Source organism: Lissotriton helveticus, chromosome 9 (genome assembly GCF_964261635.1).
Source record: "Lissotriton helveticus chromosome 9, aLisHel1.1, whole genome shotgun sequence".
Lineage (NCBI taxonomy): Eukaryota > Metazoa > Chordata > Amphibia > Caudata > Salamandridae > Lissotriton > Lissotriton helveticus.
In genome coordinates, this window is record NC_136070.1 from 275134522 (window position 1) to 275150484 (window position 15963).

The 15963-nt window shown below is 46.6% G+C and overlaps 1 protein-coding gene across 1 annotated transcript in view; it reads right to left on the bottom strand.

Annotated features, from left to right (window-relative positions):
- Nucleotides 1-15963, bottom strand: part of SPTLC2 (serine palmitoyltransferase long chain base subunit 2) — a 340212-nt gene that overhangs the window by 160787 nt on the left and 163462 nt on the right. Inside the window, exon 5 of the mRNA XM_078659973.1 lies at nucleotides 516-640. Coding sequence (XP_078516099.1) covers nucleotides 516-640 — 125 coding nt within the window. The remainder of the gene's footprint in view (nucleotides 1-515; nucleotides 641-15963) is intronic.

Genomic DNA, 15963 nt, shown 5'->3' on the forward strand with positions numbered 1-15963 from the left:
CTAGGAAAGAAATGCGAGATCAGAAGGCTTACTTCAAAAGTTACTGATGCTCTTTTTGAAAGCAGGTGGCCAGTTATGCTTTACAATGCATTTAGTTTGAGCACACTGCTATATCCATTTTAGAAAACCTATGTTCCTGCTCTATACACCTGCTCTAAAATTCTCTTTGTTTAGCAATATCATCTTCTTTCTGAGTCAGCATAAGAATGCGTCAAAATTGCCAAATTAAGGAGTCTCTGTTTGCTGAACACTATCATCTACAAGGGGGCTATCCATCTGTTATTAGATAATAAAATATGTTTCTATCCACTGCTCTTCATTATAAAAGCAACTTTACTTTTACGGCTCATCAAAAAAGCTACTTCAGGGTACTCTGCTCATGAAGACAGTGGGACCATGAACTGAATCATGGTGGGTGCTATGTGAAAACATTCTCAGCTTCAGGTATTCCAGACAATGACAACAGCTCAACAACACAGTGCTAAGATCCATGAGCTTCACATTCTTATACCCACCTTGCTAACAAGGGCTGGAATGTTCATTGAATTTGTTGCAAAGCCCATGCCATAGACCATGGCAGACTCCACTCCCAGGAAATTGGCAACCAGCTTCTCAATTTCCTCGTGCTTGTCCAAGTTCCCTGTGGGGAAAAACATTGTTATAAAGAGCACAACTGGGCACTGCCAGACGAACATACAATCACCGAGGGAAAAGGGAGTTGTGCTTTGAATACAATTAGATGATTTTCTACTTTCTTAGCTCTCAAACTGTCTTGACCACAGGACATCATTTTCAAATAATGAACAAGAAGTCTGCATAAGGATAGCTTTCAGATGTGGCACTAGTCACAACTCATTGAGCTATAAGCATTTCAGAAAACTATTTCAAACCAAAATTCTGTGTCAGTCATCTGTGGTAACTAGAGAAGCCACCGCTAACATTAAAGACAATAAGATTAAATGTCAAGATGCACCATCACAGACATCTCAAAGTGGAGGATAATGGCTAGAAACGTTAACCCACTCTACAAGGGGTAATACATAGTTTACACTATGGACAAGTAGATGGGTACAATTTTAAAAACTTGAGTGGACAGTTACTCATTAGGTGAGGAATCCCTGTGCCTCCATGCACATATTACCTTATGATGCCTCTGACGTAAGGGAATGTTATGTAGTGACTAAAAGTAAATAAACAGGTAAACAAAGCTCACCATATTTTTGGCTTTTCGGGTTGCCTTCTTTTGTTAATTCCATTAATTCTTAGTAATTCAAAACAATGGCATGGAGGTGGTACAATAGGCAAAACAAATAATTTCTTACTTGCAACTGGATATGGTGCTGGCTATGGGTTACACATACACAAACATTTAATCATCCTGGCATCTAAGACTTTAATTCAGAACTTAAAAGCTTAAAAAAATAACCTGGGGTATACTTAAAAAGAAAGTATAAACACACTTAGTGTTAAAAGGGACACAAAACACTCTTCGTTTAGATTGAATTGTTCCACTATTGTGTTGTGCGGTCACTTTGAAATGTGATCACTGTTTTCCTTACACTGTTTCTTACATGGGCAGTTGATGAGTGAGAAAGAACAATAGTTATTTACCTGTAATCTGTGGTTCTCCAGTATTGGTGTCTTTCTTAGATTCACATGACTGAATCATTCCCCGTCGTCGGAGTGTGAGTCCCACGGTACATAAAAAAGCAATAATGTGCCTATAAGAAACCAAAAAAAGCCTTGGTAATAACCAGGAAGTAAAGTAGCCCTAAGCTACAGTGCAAAAAACTTCCACACCTATGACTATCCTAGTCATTTTGTATAGACCAAACTGCAGCCAATCAGGCGACAGCACCCACTAGAATGATCTCCCCAGAGGCCCAGGCTCTCAGATTTTCTCGCACAGGAGTGAAAGCCGCATAATCGCTTGAAAGAGTCTCTGAGGGGAGGTGGGCGGGTGAATGTGAAACTATGAAAGACACCAATACTGATTGATTTGAATTTTATATAGCGCATAGCTACCCTCGGGCATCCCAGCGCTTGTCCAGAATGAAAGCAAATGGCAGACAGGCAGATACAGCGGCATCAGATAGGGAAGAGATGGGTTTTCAAAAGTTTACGAAACCTAACAATACACGGCTCTGAACGCAAATTCAGAGGAAGCGCATTCCAGAGAGTGGCAGTATTAACAGAGAACCTTTCCCACCCGTGCGTGCCCTTCTAACTCTAGGAATTTGCAACAAATACTGTTGATCAGAGCGCAGAGCTCTGTTAGACTTATAGGGTACAACTAAATTCCTCAGAATGGGAGGCCCCTTATCCTGACGCGTTTTGTGGGCTATACAAAGCGACTTAAATTTAATCCTTTCCCGCACCGGGAGCCAATGCAGCGTCTTCAATGCGGGTTTGGCTGACTGCATCCTAGACGAGCTCGTAAGAAGACTTGCAGCCGCATTTTGGATTTGCTGAAGTTTATTCAGCGTTGCTTCAGGGGAGCCCAGGAAGATGGCGTTACAGTAATCTAACCTAGATACAATAAGCCCCTGAATAAGCAGCTTCTTTGATGTTAACGTAAGAAGGGGCAGAACTTTCCGAGCTGCACGGAGGAGCCCAAAGCAGACTCCTGCCGTTCGTTTGGCCTGGGTCCTAAAGGAGAGGTCCTGCTCTAACCAAACCCCAAGACTCTTAATCTCCTCTTTAGGACTGAGGAGGTCGCCTAGACAACTGGGCCAAACAGTCGCGGGGAGTGAGGGTTCTTTATGCCCTAGCAGCATTATTTCGGTGTTTGACCTGTTCAGTTTTAGAGCCGATTCACACATCCAGGTGTAGACTTTGGACATGCAAGAATGCAGCGCATCTGGATTTTCCGTCAGCTGGGATAAAGCCACCACCAGCTGAGTATCGTCAGCGTAGCTGACGATTTTAAAACCAAAAGGGGCCACCACATCCTCCAGGGGGGCCATATACACATTGAATAATGTGGGGCTTAGGGAAGAGCCCTGTGGTACACCACACTGGAGGGGGATAGATGTCGACCGTTCACTGCCTTCCCAGACCTGGTACGACCGGTCGCTAAGAAATGACATAAGCCATTTCAAAGCCGCACCTGTGACCCCCAACTCTGACAGCCGATGGATCAACACTTGATGGTTAACAGTGTCGAAAGCCGCACTGAGGTCCAGGAGGATCACTGCCACTGACCCTCCTGAATCCAAAATGCTCCTAGCTTCTTCCACGACTGCCAGCAGGGCGGTGTCCGTGCCCTGACCTGGCCGAAATCCAGTTAGCGAATCACGCAACAGGCAATTGGACTCCAAAAAGTGGGAAAGATGACGATTTACCAACTTTTCAGTAATTTTACCGAGTCCCGGGAGCAGGGAGATGGACCTGAAATTAGCCAGGTACGAAGGATCCAGACTCGGCTTTTTCAGGAGGGCTTTCACAACTGCTCTCTTCCAGCTAGGTGGTACCAGGCCTTGGGCCAAGGAGGCATTAATAAGATCCATGATAGGGTCAACAATAATAGTTGACGCCTGTTTCAGGATCCTCATGGGGACCGAATCCCTAGGGGAACCGCTCTTCATGGAGCTCAGTACTTTACGGACCTCGTCTGCTGATACTAGGCCAAAAGCTTCTAGCTGAACAAGAGCGCCCCTAGGTTGGCTACCAGCATCTGCTCTCTGGTCCACCTGAGGCAAGGCACTAAGAATCTTATCTACTTTAGTATGAAAGTAGTTCGCCAGCTCCTCACATTTGTTTCCTGGGCTGTCGTGGGTTACTGAGGGCTCGGGAACTCTAAGGAGTTCCTTAACCACTCGGAACGTTTCTCTCGAGGAATTCGAGGAGGTATTGATCCTCTCCTCAAAAAATTGTGTCTTAGTGCGGCGAAGAGCAGCTTTATATGCTCTTATCGCCGCCCGATATTCCTCTCGATCAGCTTCCCCCCCATTCCCTCCTCCAGGCCGGGCTCCAGCTTCTTACAACCCTTCCTCAATGTTCTTAGATCGGGCGTGTACCAGGGGGCAGAGCCCATTCTCTTCTCTCTTTTCAGCACTCTTCTTTTGGGAAGAATGACATCAAGGGAGCTAGTCGGCCACTGATTGAAATTCGCGTCGGCCCTTACTGGATCAGGAACTGGAGAAGGGCAGGTACATTCCAGATTGGTGATCCAGTTATCCATCGATAACCTGGACCAAGCTCTTTCTAGGGTATGAACACGGGGGGGACCATTGTTTCCCTTTGCCAAGTTAGGGGGACCAAAAAGTGGTCTGACCACGGAAGGGGACAAGAGGGCATAGCCCTGAGAAAAGGAATATTGGTAAAAATCGGGTCATGCAGGTGGCCCTTAATATGCGTGGGCCCCGAATTTATCAGGTCCATCTCAAAGGCTTTGAAGTCACCCTGTAAGTCAGCCGCTACAGAGTCCGTAGGGTCATTAAAATGGAGATTGAAATCACCCAGCGCCATAAAGTTGGTAGTGGAGGACGCTGACAGCGTGACTGTTTCCATCAAAGAACTGAAGAAGTTACCCACGCTACCCGGAGGGCGGTATATTAATAGGCCTGAAATCGACAGCGTAGATGAAATCCGCAAAGAGAACTGACAGCTCTCACAGTCCAACACCCCCCTATTCTGAGCTCTACACCGATATGACTGTCTATATATAATAGCAATACCACCCCTCTCGCCCCACAGGCCGATCCTGATGGTATATTAGGAAGCCTGGGGGGAGGGCCCGTACCATATCGGCCCCTGAGCAAGATGTAATCCATGTTTCCGTCAGGAACAAAATGTCTAAAACATGGTCCTGAATAAGGAAATTCATTTCTAGGGAGTGGCTCGGGAGGGAACGGCAATTCAACAGGGCCATTTGGAACCCATTCTTTCCTTTAGATGACAGGCACGAGTGACATATCTTACATCCGAGGAAAGGTTTGACCCCTTTGTAGATGTACTTACAGGTCGTATTTTTTGGGGGCCGTAATGCCATGACATCCTCTCGGGTGTAGATAATCCTAGTTTCAGGTGGATTGACCAGAGGTCCTGGCCCTAAGCCCGTCAGTACCCAGACGGGCCCAGACGGGCTGGACTCTGGCGTGACTCCGGCGTGCTCACGCTGCGCATTTGCATGGCCACCTTAAGTACCTGTCCACAATGTGCAGGGAACCACTAGCACGCCAACAAAGATGGCGCCGCCAGGCGTGCTGTTCTACCCCCAAAATGGCTGCCGGTCGGAGAAACGAGAGGGAAGGGGACCCGCGAAATGCGGTGAGCCAGTTATTATTGAGCAAGTATGCAAATGTGGGCAATTTAAAAACCGGGGGAAAGCCAAAGAATATTAACTCAGATACAAAACAGGAATTTAAAAAATACGCAAGTTGCCAGAATTGTATAAGCCTACGAGCGCTATCTGCAAAGTGCTGCTAGATCGTCGCGCACCATTTAATCAAGACAGAGCCCCAGGACAGCCCACCTTAAGTACCTGTCCACAATGTGCAGGGAACCACTAGCATGCCAACAAAGATGGCGTCGCCGGGCGTGCTGTTCTACCCCCAAAATGGCTGCCGGTCGGAGAAACGAGAGGGAAGGGGACCCGCGAAATGCGGTGAGCCAGTTATTATTGAGCAAGTATACGAATGTGGGCAATTTAAAAACAGGGGGAAAGCCAAAGAATATTAACTCAGATACAAAACAGGAATTTAAAAAATACGCAAGTTGCCAGAATTGTATAAGCCTACGAGCGCTATCTGCAAAGTGCTGCTAGATCGTCGCGCACCTTTTAATCAAGACAGAGCCCCAGGACAGCCCACCTTAAGTACCTGTCCACAATGTGCAGGGAACCACTAGCACGCCAACAAAGATGGCGCCGCCGGGCGTGCTGTTCTACCCCCAAAATGGCTGCCGGTCGGAGAAACGCGAGGCAAGGGGACCCGCGAAATGCGGTGAGCCAGTTATTATTGAGCAAGTATGCGAATGTGGGCAATTTAAAAACAGGGGGAAAGCCAAAGAATATTAACTCAGATACAAAACAGGAATTTAAAAAATACGCAAGTTGCCAGAATTGTATAAGCCTACGAGCGCTATCTGCAAAGTGCTGCTAGATCGTCGCGCACCTTTTAATCAACTGGAGAACCACAGATTACAGGTAAGTAACTATTGTTCTTCTCCAGTATTGGGGTGTCTTTCATAGATTCACATGCCTGAATCAGAGTAGATAGCAGTACAAAAACATCATGCTCATTAGACGCTACTCATATCACAGTATACATGCATGCTTAGTGAAAGAGGCTAACATGTAAGAATCAGCGTCTAAAAAAGAGCAAAGAGGAGGAGGGAGAACAGAGGCTCACCTTATTTGAAAAGATTGCGTAGAACTGCTCTTCCCACCGAAGCATCTGCATGACTTGCAGTGTCCAAACAGTAATGTTTGGTGAAAGTATGCCTGCTGGACCAAGTTGCTGCTCTGTAAATCTGATGGAGAGGCACACCAGCGAAGAGAGCGGTAGAAGAGGAGTCCGCTCTTGTAGAATGCGCTCTTGGAAAAGATTGTAGAGGTCTTCCCGCTCGCTGGTGACACAGGCTAATCGCCGAGGACATCCACCGGGCTATAGTCTGTTTGGATACAGCGTATCCCTGACGTAGTCTTCCATATGCTACAAATAATTGATCTGTCTTCCGCAATGTAGCAGTTTATTGCAGGTAGAATTTGAGACATCTTCTGATGTCTAGTGAATGCAAGGCCCTTTCTGCCGCTGTTTGTGGAAAGAATGTCTTTAGAATCACTGGCTCATTAAGATGAAAGTCAGCGGGAACCTTTGGCATGTAGGTCGGATTGGTACGCAGCACCACTGAATTTGAGGTGAATTGCAAGAAAGGGGATTTGGTCATGAACGCCTGAATGCCACTGACCCTCCGTGCTAACATCAGTGCTAAAAGTAAGGAAACCTTCCATGAAAGGAACTTGAGATCTACTTTATGAATAGGTTCAAAGGGGTGACGCATGAGCTGAGCGAGCACCACATTTAAGTACCAGGATGGAGGTGGACGTCAAACAGGAGGAAACATCCGGAATAATCCCTTGAAAAATAGCTGAATTATTCTTGATGAATAAAGGGAAGTAGTTCCGTCCTGAAGGAACCTGGAGATGGCAGCCAAAAATACCTTTAGAGTGGAGTGAGATAGACCCGATCTAGCCAGATGAAGAAAGAATGGCAAGATCTGTTCTGGTTTAGCATGAATTGGATGAAGATTAGCTGAGTGACACCAGGCACAGAACCTTTTCCATTTGAGCTTGCAAGTCTTAATTGTGGCCGGCGCTCTAGCATTGGCTAGAACCTTTTGACAATCCGCCGGAATCCCTAAATGGGCGAATTCAATGTGTTGAGGAGCCATGCTGTTAATTTCAAGGAAGCTGGGTCCGGATGGCAGATTTGACCCCCTTGTATGGTCAGGAGATTCCGTATTGGTGGCAACTGAATGGGATCGCACTCCGAGAGGAGGAGAAATTCGGTGAACCAATACTGTCAAGGCCATCTGGGCGCAATGAGAATCAGGCGGCATGGTTGTCTCTTCATCATCCGGATAACTCTGGGAATCAACGGAATTGGAGGAAAGGAGTATGCATATCTGAGACCAGTTCATCGAAAGTGCATCCCCGCATGAGTTCCTGTGGGGAATCCAGCTTGCAAAGCGTAGGCATTTGTGGTTCTGATTCGTTGCAAACAGATCCAGGTCGGGGTGACCCCACTCCCGAAAAACTCGATCTAGAGACGGTTGGTGGATCTCCCACTCGTGATTGGATACTGCAGACCGACGGAGGAAGTCTGCTAACACGCTGGAAATCCCAGGAAAGTGAACTGCTGACAGGGCCCAATCCAAAATCTCCTGCGCCTGCTGAGATAGTAGGGCCGACCTTGTACCTCCTTGTTTGTTTAAGTAATGCGTACTTGTTGTATTGTCTGTTCAGATCAGAACTGTGAATCCCTCGATGACTTCTCGGAAAGACTTCAGGGCTAGAAAAATGTCTCGTAGCTCTATGAGATTCCGTTGACCGTCATTCCCTGAAGGTGTGCGCCCCATCCTTCCAGGGAAGCATCCGTGGTGATGGTAAACCTTGGCACTTCCGTCAGGAATGCACATCCCTTTTTTAGATTGTCTCTTTGCATCCACCATTGGAAAACCTCCCTCATTCGAGGAGTTATGTTGATCAGGTCTTCGAACGACCCTGAAACTTGTACCCATTGGAGATGGAGTTCCTCCTGTAAAGGTCTCATTCTGAGGCGACAGTTGGGAATCAAAGGGATGCAAGAGGAGATCATCCCTAGGAAAGATTTGAACAGCATCACCGAAACGCACTCTTTTTGTAGTAGTAGGGAAGCCATCTTGTAGATCTTGAGTTGCCTTTCTATTGAAACGAAAGCCTGAGTGAGCTGAGTGTCTAATGTGGCTCCCAGGAAAGACTTTCTTTGAGCCAGAGTTAGATGGTATTTCTCGAAGTTGACTGAGAGACTAAGAGACTGAAAAAGTGAGAGGCAACTTTGAACTTGAGCTTTTGCTGTTCCTAGAGAACTGGCCTTGATAAGCCAGTCGTCCAAGTATGGAAAAATGTGAATGCCATCCAAATGAAGATGTGCTGCCACTGGAGCTAGTATTTTCGTGAAAACTCGGGGAGCTGAACGAAGCCCAAATGGGAGCACTTTGAATTGAAAGTCCCTGCCAGCCACTCCGAACCTTAAGAACTTCCTGTGCCTGGGAAGTATGGGCACATGGAAATAAGCATCCTGAAGGTCCAGGGTTGCCATGTGATCCCCTTCCGAGAGAAACTGGAGAATTTCTTGAAGTGTTAACATCCGAAAGGACAGTTTTTTGAGGTATTTGTTCAGGGCACGCAGGTCGAGGATAGGGCGCCATTCTCCTGACTTCTTGCGTATGAGGAAAAATCTCGAATAAAACCCTCTTCCTCTTTGCAATTGAGGTACCTTTTCTATCGCTCCCTTCCGAATCATTACATGTATTTGGGAGAATAGCTCCTTGAGATGAGCTGGTGGTGAACCCTTTGGAGGATAATTTGTAGGGGATTTGACGAATTCCAATGCGAGGCTCCTGGCTACTACATCCAGGACACATTTGTCTGTAGTAATTTTTAACCAATTCTATAAGAAACAGGATATTTGTCCTCCAATTTTCGGCTTTGGAATGGGTAGAGATGGTGGCAGGTTGTCCGTCTCATTTATTCTTGGAGAAGTCTCTTCCTCAATAAGAAGACTTCCTTCTTGCTTGAGAATAATTGTTTCCTCGCTGACCGTACGTTTGTTGTTTGTACAGTTGGTACCGTTGATTACTTTGAGTGGTTTGATACGAACGTTGTTGAGAGTATCCCCCTGTTTGAAAAATTGCCACGTCCTTTTGCACCACGAAAGGACGACTTACGAAATTGCAGACTCCCTAACGATCTTGCCGTCTCAGTCTCCTTCTTTATGGTCTGCAATGCGTCATCTACATGCTGGCCAAAGAGAAACTCTCCGTCATAATGCATGTCTTAGATCTTAGCCTGAACCTCTTGGTGGAAGGATGTTGATCTCAGCCAACCTTGCCTTCTTAGCACTGCTGCATCCGCCAATTGCCTGAAACCAGTAGCTGCTACATCTACCGCTGCATCAATCATCTCTGCAGAGGTACACTCTCCCTCATGCAATATCTTTTCTTCAGATCTTTTGGGTTCCGGAAGCTTTTCAATGTATGGCGATATGTCCGACCACATCGGTCTATCGTATCTCTCTAATATTGCTAGGGAGTTTGCAGCACGGACAGTAGTTGCAGCTATAGTCGAAACCTTTTTGCCGATGGAATCCAGACGTCTGACATCCCTGTCCGGTGGAGCGGTTACCTGCGAAGATGGATTCCTGGCGCGTCTCTGAGCCGCTTGGGTGACAACTGAATCCGTCTTCGACTGTCCTATAAGGCATGCTGGCGAAGTGAGAGGTGCCTTATATTTTTTTATCTACACGAGGCAACACTGCAGGGAGAGAATTCAGTGACGATATTAACTTTAGACCCTCTTTCCAAATAAAGTTAATTATTGGAATTGTCTCAACTTGTTTCTGTGGTTGATCCTTAAAATCATACAAGGAACAAACAGTAATCCTGTTTAGTTTCCATTGAAATAAAAAATCTTTTTGGTGCTCTTTCCATTATAAGGTGGAATCCTCCGATATCCACAGGCGGAGAGTCCGCAGCAGGTGGGCCAGTTGGAGAAGGGGTTTGTGTTTGATAGCCATCCCACTCCGACAGCACAGATTTATCATCCACCTCTCCTTTTCTGTCTTCATCAGAAGTGACATCCCCTTGTGTATGGCGAGATGGAATTGGCGATGGAGGGACTGTAGGTTGTATCTCTGATGTTGGTACCGGAGAAGATTGCCTTGGAGGTCTAAAACCTGCCGTAGATGCTTGAGGCATTGGCGTAGAAAGGTGTGATTTGCCAGATTCAGATGGTGGGAACCAGCGATAGTAGTCGTTCCACATATATTGTAAATTGTTGAGGAGATCTAACAGCATCTGTGCCGTAGGCCCAGAGGTAGGAGCCCGACTTTTAGGCTCAAGGAACTGTTACTCTTCTTCTTCTTGATCCTCATCTTTTTACTTTATAAGCAGCTCAGATGGACTCCTGGCTGCACGAAACCTCTCATCCTCATCAGATTCTTCATCCTCCTCAGAGTCTAATAGTTGTTCCGGCAACTTCAACGGGGAAAGAACCGCCAAGGAGGAGCCCCGTCTTTCCGATAAGGAAATTGTCGTAGAAGCTAATTAGACTGCCGACGGCGCAGCAGAACACACTTGTAGCTCCTTGCAGGATGAGAGAGGAGGCGTCGACAGTACAACCATCGACGGAGAAGGTGTATCGATAGTGACCGTCTACGGGACAGTAACCTTCGTCGATGGAACATTAATCGTCGATGGTGTTTACGACGACGTCTTCGTCAACGAGGCAATCTTCGTCGACGATGTTCTTGACGACTAGGTAGTCTTCGTCGACGATGGGGCTGTCGCTGACTATGTACTCTTCGTCGACGATGGGGCCGTCGACGGCAAGGTGGTCTTAGTTGACGAGGAATCCGTCGACGGGATGACTTTCGCCGACGAGGTCTGCGTTGTTGAGGTATGCTTCAACGACGATGTGCTCGTCGACAGGACCTTTAGAATTCTCGTCGATGATGGGGCGTCGGCGATCGATGGCATTACCTTCGAGATGGGTCGAACTGATACGGAGACCAGCGTCGACGGGGAAGAGGCTGAAGACATTACCATCTTTGGCTTCGGCGATGAGAAAGTAACCGTCGACGTTGAAGATGCGTCGACTATGATAATCGTCGACGGAGAAGCTGTCGTCGACGCTGCCGTCGACGAAGTCATTTTCTGAGGTAACGTTTTTTGAGATAGTCTCTTGGAAGATGAAGATTTTCCAGACTTTCTCGGGGGCATTCCAGGTCCAGATTTAGAAGGTGGAGATGCCTTTTTTGAAGTAGAAGCCGAAGGCACGCCAGAATCCTAGGAGGATTGGGCTGTTCTCGACACCTTTGCCCCAGGAGAAGTTATCTCCACCTCAGATTTCCTCTTTCTAGAGGACATAGTTGACCCCGAGGCTGTACTTCCTACCTCAGAAAGGGGGTTATCCTGGTCCTTGATCTTCTGCAGCCACAGGAGAAGACAACCTTCCCTGTCTCGGAGGGTCTTCTGAGGAAAGGTTCTGCAAATCTTACACTCCTTTACCTCATGGTCTGGATACAGACAATAAATACATTTCTTGTGGGGATCTTCTTTAAACAGCCTAAGCTTTCCACAAGATTCACAAGGTCTGAAGAGGGATTTAGAAGATGACATCTTCAAGTAGGAAAAAACAACCAAAGTTGTGAAGTACTGAGCAGAGCTCAGGGAGACTCCCTTCACACGACGTGCGGTAGAAAATCTGAGAGCCTGAGCCTCTGGGGAGAACATTCTAGTGGGTGCTGTCGCCTGATTGGCTGCAGGTTGGTCTATACAAAATGACTAGGATAGTCATAGGTGTGAAAGTTTGTTGCACTGTAGCTTAGGGCTACTTTACTTCCTGGTTGGTTATTACCAAGGTTTTTTTGGTTTCTTATAGGCATATTATTGCTTTTTTATGTACCGTGGGACTCCCACGCCGACGACGGGGAATGATTCAGGCATGTGAATCTATGAAAGACACCCCAACACTGGGCAAACAACCATTCAGAGTGCATGAAGGTATTTTTTACAATGGCCTGAAAGGCACACATGTTTTGCAAACAGCAACTGCACCATTTGGCATGTTAAGGTTGAATGGGTGTTGCATGGACAAAAGGAACACAGTGAATGAAATGCAAAAAAGTTTTGAACAACACTTTTATGTCCTTGCATAGAAAAGGGTGTGTTCCTTAGCTCAGATCCATCTATAGATTATTTTTCAGAGAGGTCACTTAAATCTGCCCCATCTACTTAACTCTTCATCTGGTGGGAAGAATGCATGGGAATCTACCGCGGAGGTCAAGCTAAATTCAGGACAAGTTACCCACAGTGACTCTTGCACTGTTAGTCCTACGGCATCTCCTCATTTCCACCAGTTATGAGAATCCACTTCTTGTACAGGAAAGTGCAATTGTACCATTAGATGCAGTTTTCAAAATATGAAGCTCAGATACACAAATGACTCCACTCAAATCATGTGCTAACCAAAATCAGATTAGTTATCCACAAGGTCTCTTTGTAGACCACATACAGTAAAACCGGTCACTGAAAAGACAAGGAAGACGCTTTGGTCACGAGTGCACGAGCAAGGATGTCAGACTTAGTACAAGTAACAGGAAAGAACCAAATGACTAACGGAAGCCTGGGAGGTCAGCATGAGTCACAATTATTAAATATGTATTTGATTCATAGAGAAATGCAAAATAACAAACTTAGAGAACTAACCAAACTCTTTCTCTCTAAAAAAAAGAATCTAGAACGCAACAAACCTAGACACAGTCAATGAGACCCCTATTTGTTGGTCTTGTTTACTATCTTCTGCTATCATTCTGTGCTCTTCCACTATCCTATTTCATTCTGAGGCTCCCTGATGCAACTGATAATCATACATTGTGCCCAACAAATTGTCAAAAAATAAATTAACGTATTTGTTGCTTCCGCTGAGAACTAGAAAGATTTCTTGTCAGTACTGATGGAGATTGGGCACCAACGCTGATAAGAGAATTGCACAAATTTGTTTTATCTTCCAGGCCAATATAAGTTTAATAGTGAAGGCAGTTTTCCAAGCTACCAATTTAATATCAATAGATGCTGTGGGCTCTGAAAGAGTTAACGACCAGAAATTGAAAAACAGTGCTGCTGCCGACCAGCTCCAGCACGGCAAAGTAGAACAATAGGTTTCCTGTCACAAGGAGGGGTGACCACCCCCCTGACAGGACTTAGTGTATTGGTTTGGAGTGGGGGTGCTTGCCAGTGTCAGACACCTTTGAAGGGCATATTTGGTGCTCTTCTTGCATACTCCGGTTTGAGCCAGTTCAGAGAGCCCTTGGCTCCCACTCTGGCACAAAACTGGACAAAGAACATGGGAATATTATCCCCTCTGTCCAGTCCCTCCTCTAGGAAGGGCCCCAGAGTTTTCCTAACCCCTTTCCTAGGGTATAAATGGGCTTACCTGTGGGTGGGTCCTCTGAGTCGTCCTGGGACAACACTTAAGCCGGAAACCACGTCACTTTTCGACTGTCTGGACACTTGGACTTCACCTGGAACAGAGACTGCACCAAGGAAGACTCCTACTGCTCCTAGTCTCGCTGTTCTACAAGCCTTCTTAGTCGTCTTTGTTTGTGCTTATTCCAGGATCTTCACAAGACCTGTGGGAATCAAGGACACCGGAAGTAATCTCCCTTGGAGCGAAGGAGTCACTCCCCTGCATCTGCAGGCACCGCAATGAGGCTAATCGGTCTGCTGCTCCAGACGTCTGACAGACTTCAAAAGGCTCAGCAACACAGGTGGTGGTTCTGCAACTTCCTCAAGGCCTCTCAGAAAGTTTGAGGCCAGTATCCCTCGTCGGAACCGCTAGGACCAGACCCCCATGCAAAGCATCAACTTGCCACTGCCAAGGCTTGTTGGCTCTGCACTCCAGAGATCTCCAGGCTACAAGAAGCTCTAGCATCTCTTCCTGCCAAGAACTTCACCCTCACCGCATCCTCTGAACCATGGGCATTCATCATTGGTGACCTGCTCGAGGTCCTCTTGCGAATCCTGTGCCTTTGATCTGTGAGTACTTTCAAGGGTCTTCTCTTGCTTCAGTGGGCTCCTTTGCTTATTCGGGGCCTGCTCTGACTCTCCTCCACATGGTGAGCTCCTTGAACCTTGATGGTCCCAACGTTTTTCTTTCTTCGGTTACCAAGTTTGTTGCTGTTGCCAAGGCTTGTTGTTGCTCCCACCAGAAACCGACTCCCTGGTTCTCAACTTCCGACGTGGGACAGCTAGTACACAGCTCCTGGTCTTCCTCAGCGTTGCCTGGTCCTCACAGCTGCAGTGACAAGGCCACTGTCATTCCTCCTGCATCTCCGGTCATCTGTGGGAATTATTCTTCCGTGCCCCCTGGTCACCTCCGAGTGGCATAGACTATCTCCTGTGCTTGCAACTTCTTCTCTTAAAGAATGCATCCTTGGATTTGACCGGACTCCTGCAGTCTTCGCCAGCGTCATCTTTACTGAAGTTCTCCATTGTGATCTATGGCGGTTTCCGACATCACTTCACAACTATGCTTCTCAGGTGTAGGTATCCTGCCTGGTTCCTGCGGCATCCACAGGTAGGGTGACTGTCCAACCTTCAGTCTTCCACTGGGTTTCTTAAGGGTCCACTGGGAAGGGGCCTTCTTCAAAACTGCAACCACGACTTTCCTGTTGACTTCTATTGAATATGCAGCTGTGTTTCCACTCTGCACACAGCCTCTGAGGGGTTTCAGGGCCCTTACCTTGGGTGGTTCCTGTGTCCCCAGCTCTTCTGAGCCTACTGGTCCAAGTTCCAACTTCGAACTTCGGTCGCAGTTCGCATTCTACTTTTTAGTATATGGTTTGGCCTACCCCTGGAGACCACTGTGTATTGTGCTTACTTACCTCTTGCAATTGAAGTATTATTGTATATTTGTGTTGATATCTCTGGGTAGAAGATACACCAAAGTGTTAGTGAGTTTTGTGTAATAAATAGTCATTTTTATAACTACACTGTGTGGTTCCTTTTCATTTAACCTACAATGCATTATTAGACCTGGTAAAAACAAGCTGCTTAACACTCCTCTGGACTAAGCCTGAAGGCTGCTCTCTACAGATGCCACTTAGAGAGCTTTCTAAGGTTGTGTAAGACCACTAAAACCACCAAAGGTTTGTCTGGATCATTGCAAGGTGCTTCACTTAAATAAGCGTGCACCATATACTAAGCTAGCCTCCTATACCAGCGCAGTTGTGGAATATGTTCAAGTAGTACAACCTGACACGGTTGCTACCGTCCTCTCAGCCTGAGGACAACTGTGGCCTACATCTTCATTGAGTGCTGCTCACCTACCCTGTAAGCAAAGAGATCTGTCTGCTGTGGAAGAGGATGCAGGACTACAGAAAATATAGAAGCTACTGCCTACCAGGAGAAATCATCAACCGATCTGACAGTGAGACGTCAACACAAGGTCTATGCATCTTCAGATCACAATGTTGCCCAGCAATTGCCCAGTACAACCCATGCATCTAATTCACCATGAGCTGCACCATCAGGTGCCCAGGGGAAGAGTAATCACCTACTGCATCTGTTGGTGAGCTTGCTTTGTCACCCCAACCCCTTTGAATCTATACGCAAGCCTATGTCTGCCTTTTAATTGCCTCTGTGGCTTCTCCGCACGTTCATGGCATGCTAAGTCAGAGAGACAACTAGGGAAGCCAC